The sequence below is a fragment of the Aptenodytes forsteri genome, unplaced genomic scaffold (assembly GCF_000699145.1).
Source record: "Aptenodytes forsteri isolate BGI_AS27 unplaced genomic scaffold, ASM69914v1 Scaffold64, whole genome shotgun sequence".
Classification (NCBI taxonomy): Eukaryota; Metazoa; Chordata; class Aves; order Sphenisciformes; family Spheniscidae; genus Aptenodytes; species Aptenodytes forsteri.
Genome location: NW_008794786.1, coordinates 126,128 through 129,031, shown reverse-complemented (window position 1 = coordinate 129,031; position 2,904 = coordinate 126,128). Strand labels below are relative to the sequence as shown.

General features: G+C 59.2%; 1 protein-coding gene across 1 annotated transcript in view; it reads right to left on the bottom strand.

Moving 5' to 3' along the window:
• FIGNL2 (fidgetin like 2) overlaps positions 1–355 on the bottom strand; it is a 2,205-nt gene extending 1,850 nt beyond the window's left edge. Inside the window, exon 1 of the mRNA XM_009274413.1 lies at positions 5–355. Coding sequence (XP_009272688.1) covers positions 5–355 — 351 coding nt within the window. The remainder of the gene's footprint in view (positions 1–4) is intronic.
• Positions 356–2,904: the final 2,549 nt, after the last annotated feature.

Genomic DNA, 2,904 nt, shown 5'->3' with positions numbered 1-2,904 from the left:
CATCATGGATGGGGGTCAGGGTGTAGGCGCTGTCGGAGCCGTGCGCCACCGGCCAGGGCTCCCCGTCCCCCTTCTGCCCGTTAACCGGCCCGAAGGCTCCATCCCCGTAGCTGCTCAGCGCCGGGCGCTCGTAGGGCGCGTCCAGCACCCCCGAGTACTTCTCGGCGTACCTCTTGAGGAGGTTGGAGGCAGTGAGTGCGGAGATGTCGTCGTTGGCCCAGGCGTAGTTGAAGCGCTGGCGGGTGCTGGGGTAGAGGTCGGACTTGTGGGCTGGCGAGGAGGTGGTGGAGGAGACGTCAAGGTGCTGCTCCGGCCACTGGTTCAGGGACTGGGCATGCTCTGGTGACCAGTGCATCTTCGACAGACCTGCGGGGGACAGGACAGCGCAGGGTGAGACCAGCGAAACAGGGACGAGCACCTCTGTGCATTGAGTATCTCCAAAAACCGCCGCACTGCCCTGTCCTTCTGGACCACGCTGCACCTCCGGACTGCGAACACATGCTCTCAATTCTGCTCATGCTTTAAATTTCCCACGCAAAGATCCCCTTGACCACCATCGGTGCAAATATCCCCCAGGAACAGCAACCACGAGCACTTCAGAGAACGCCGCCAGCTCAAGTTTTGATGGTCACAACATCCAAGAGAGTAAAATATTCAGGTTATCAAGCCACGGCAAGCCAAGGCGAAACAAACGGTGCAGCCTCCAGTGCTGTCAGCAGCGCCGCAGTGCCGAGCATCGGCACACATAGCCAGAGGACAGCCCTGCCCTGAGATGCCCCACCTGGAGCAGAGTATAATTATAATTATAATGCATATAATATTAATAGCATATTAATAGCGTGTAGCCAGGTGGCTGGGGAAATAGGGGCTGCATTGCGCACACACACACGCCCGCACGTGGGAAGCAGCCCTTCACCACGGGCTGAGAGCAAACCTTTGCCGGCATCCCTGCGCTCACCCCCTGGCATCAGTGCCGGTGCCGATGGGCTGTGCGTGGCCCCACCAAAACAATTTCTCCAGCAAAGGGGAAGACAGAAACCCCCCGGCCGTGTCCAGACCCACCCCTGCACCAGGGCTGCAACGGTGGTGGGTGGGAAACGCATCCCGGGGGGCTCTGCAGGACCTGCCGGGGGTCCCCACTCACCCCACTGATCCTGCGTCACCGTCCCCGCCATGTCCCTGTCACCGCATGGGGATGCCGAGGCCGGCGTCACCCTCTCTTGCTCCAGCCCCCGAATACCAGGCGGCCCCCGAGCGCCCGCAGAGGGTGCTGGCAGTGTCCCCCATCACCACCTCCGGTGCGGGTCCCCCCCCCCGTATCCCCTTGCCCAAAGCCTCGGGGGACAGCTAAAGTAGGAGCCGGGAGGGGACCTCGTGCACCATTCACTCGCCTCTCTCAGCCTTTAAGCCACTTTGTGACCACAGCACAATTAGATTACTTAATGCTTTAATTGACTTATAATGGCATTTGTACTTCCACTTTGGATATCAAACTTACACAAGAGGATTTAAATGGCGGCTTTGCGTGGCTTTATCCGGCATCCTCCCTGCATTTACTGGCCATTATTAAAGTGCTCCCGATAGATAAACATTCAGAGAGAGACAGCCACGACAGCCTGCGGGAAAGGGCCCTTTTTCATGAACACAAAGGAGAACGCTGCCCAATAAACCTGCGCTCCTGCAGCAGATTTTCCCCAAGCCGTACGCGGGGTCTGGCTGGGCAGAGAAGGGCAGAGGGGGCCCTTCCTTGCCTGCGAGCCAAAGGCATTGAGAAGCTATTAAAGGGAAAAATGAGGGTTTGGACGACTCCATGAGGAATAAGGCATTTTTAAAAAATTTTTTTTTGGAAGGAAGGAACTGAAGCACCAGGAGTTTCCACCCTTGCTCAGACCACTGTGCAGCGGTGCACGGTGTGCTGCAGGTGCAGACCGCAGCTGCTTCTGCCCCCCCAAAAAATACAGTCTGCAAACGGCCGGGGCTCGGGGGAGGAGGAGAGGGGTTTGGGAGGTGTCTGGGAGGCGGCCGATTGCTCCAGCAGCCGTCATGGCACGGGGCTCGGTGTGGAGCAGCACGGCAGGAACAAGGTGCCACCACCACGACCGGCAAATCCCGGTGGCGTTTCCAGGCTGTTTCTTCTGAAGCCAGGGAGTAGCCGCCCTCAACGGCGGCACGGACACCCTCACCCATCCCTCCTGGAGAAGGGAGGACCTGGCAGCCCACAGCTCCAGCAACTCTACGTCTGTCTTCTCCTGTGATACAGCAGCTTGATTTCCGAGGACAACGCACCCCGAGGACAGACACAAATCCCACACGACAACGGCCATTTCTCCGAGGAGCACCCAGCTTTTCCCCGTAGCAGGGATCAATACCAGCGCCCGAAGCCCGCTGCTCCGACGCCAGCTAAAAACTCGTGTCTACAAATAAGCACGGTGATGGGAATTGCTTTTCTAAGAGCCTGCAAGAGGGTGGCCAACGCCGCGGTGTGCGGCTGGAAGCCCACCATCATGGCGCGGGCCGGGGCTGCTCCTCCAGCCCCGTCCCCGAGCACCGGGTCCCATGGAAAACAGCAAAGCCGCTGCGAGAAAAGGGGCAGGGGGCACGCACAGGCACGGGTTTGCACAAGCGCTGCTGCCACCAAAGCAAACCCGAGCGCAAAAGGACCGAGAAGCGAACCCGCCTCCATCCGACCCCTTTAAAGACGAGATGCATTTGGGAGAAGAAAAGCCAAAACCCCGGGAAAGCCCGGTCGCACCCTGGAAAACCAGGCGGAGGGGGAGGGCCGGCGGGCAGGGAGAAGTTGTCAGGGGTTTGAAATGGGACGTGAATGAGGCGGCGGAGCGGGACAGATGTTTCAATGCTCCCCTTGGCAGTGTGAGAAAATTACTGTCCAGTGACCAAATGGCC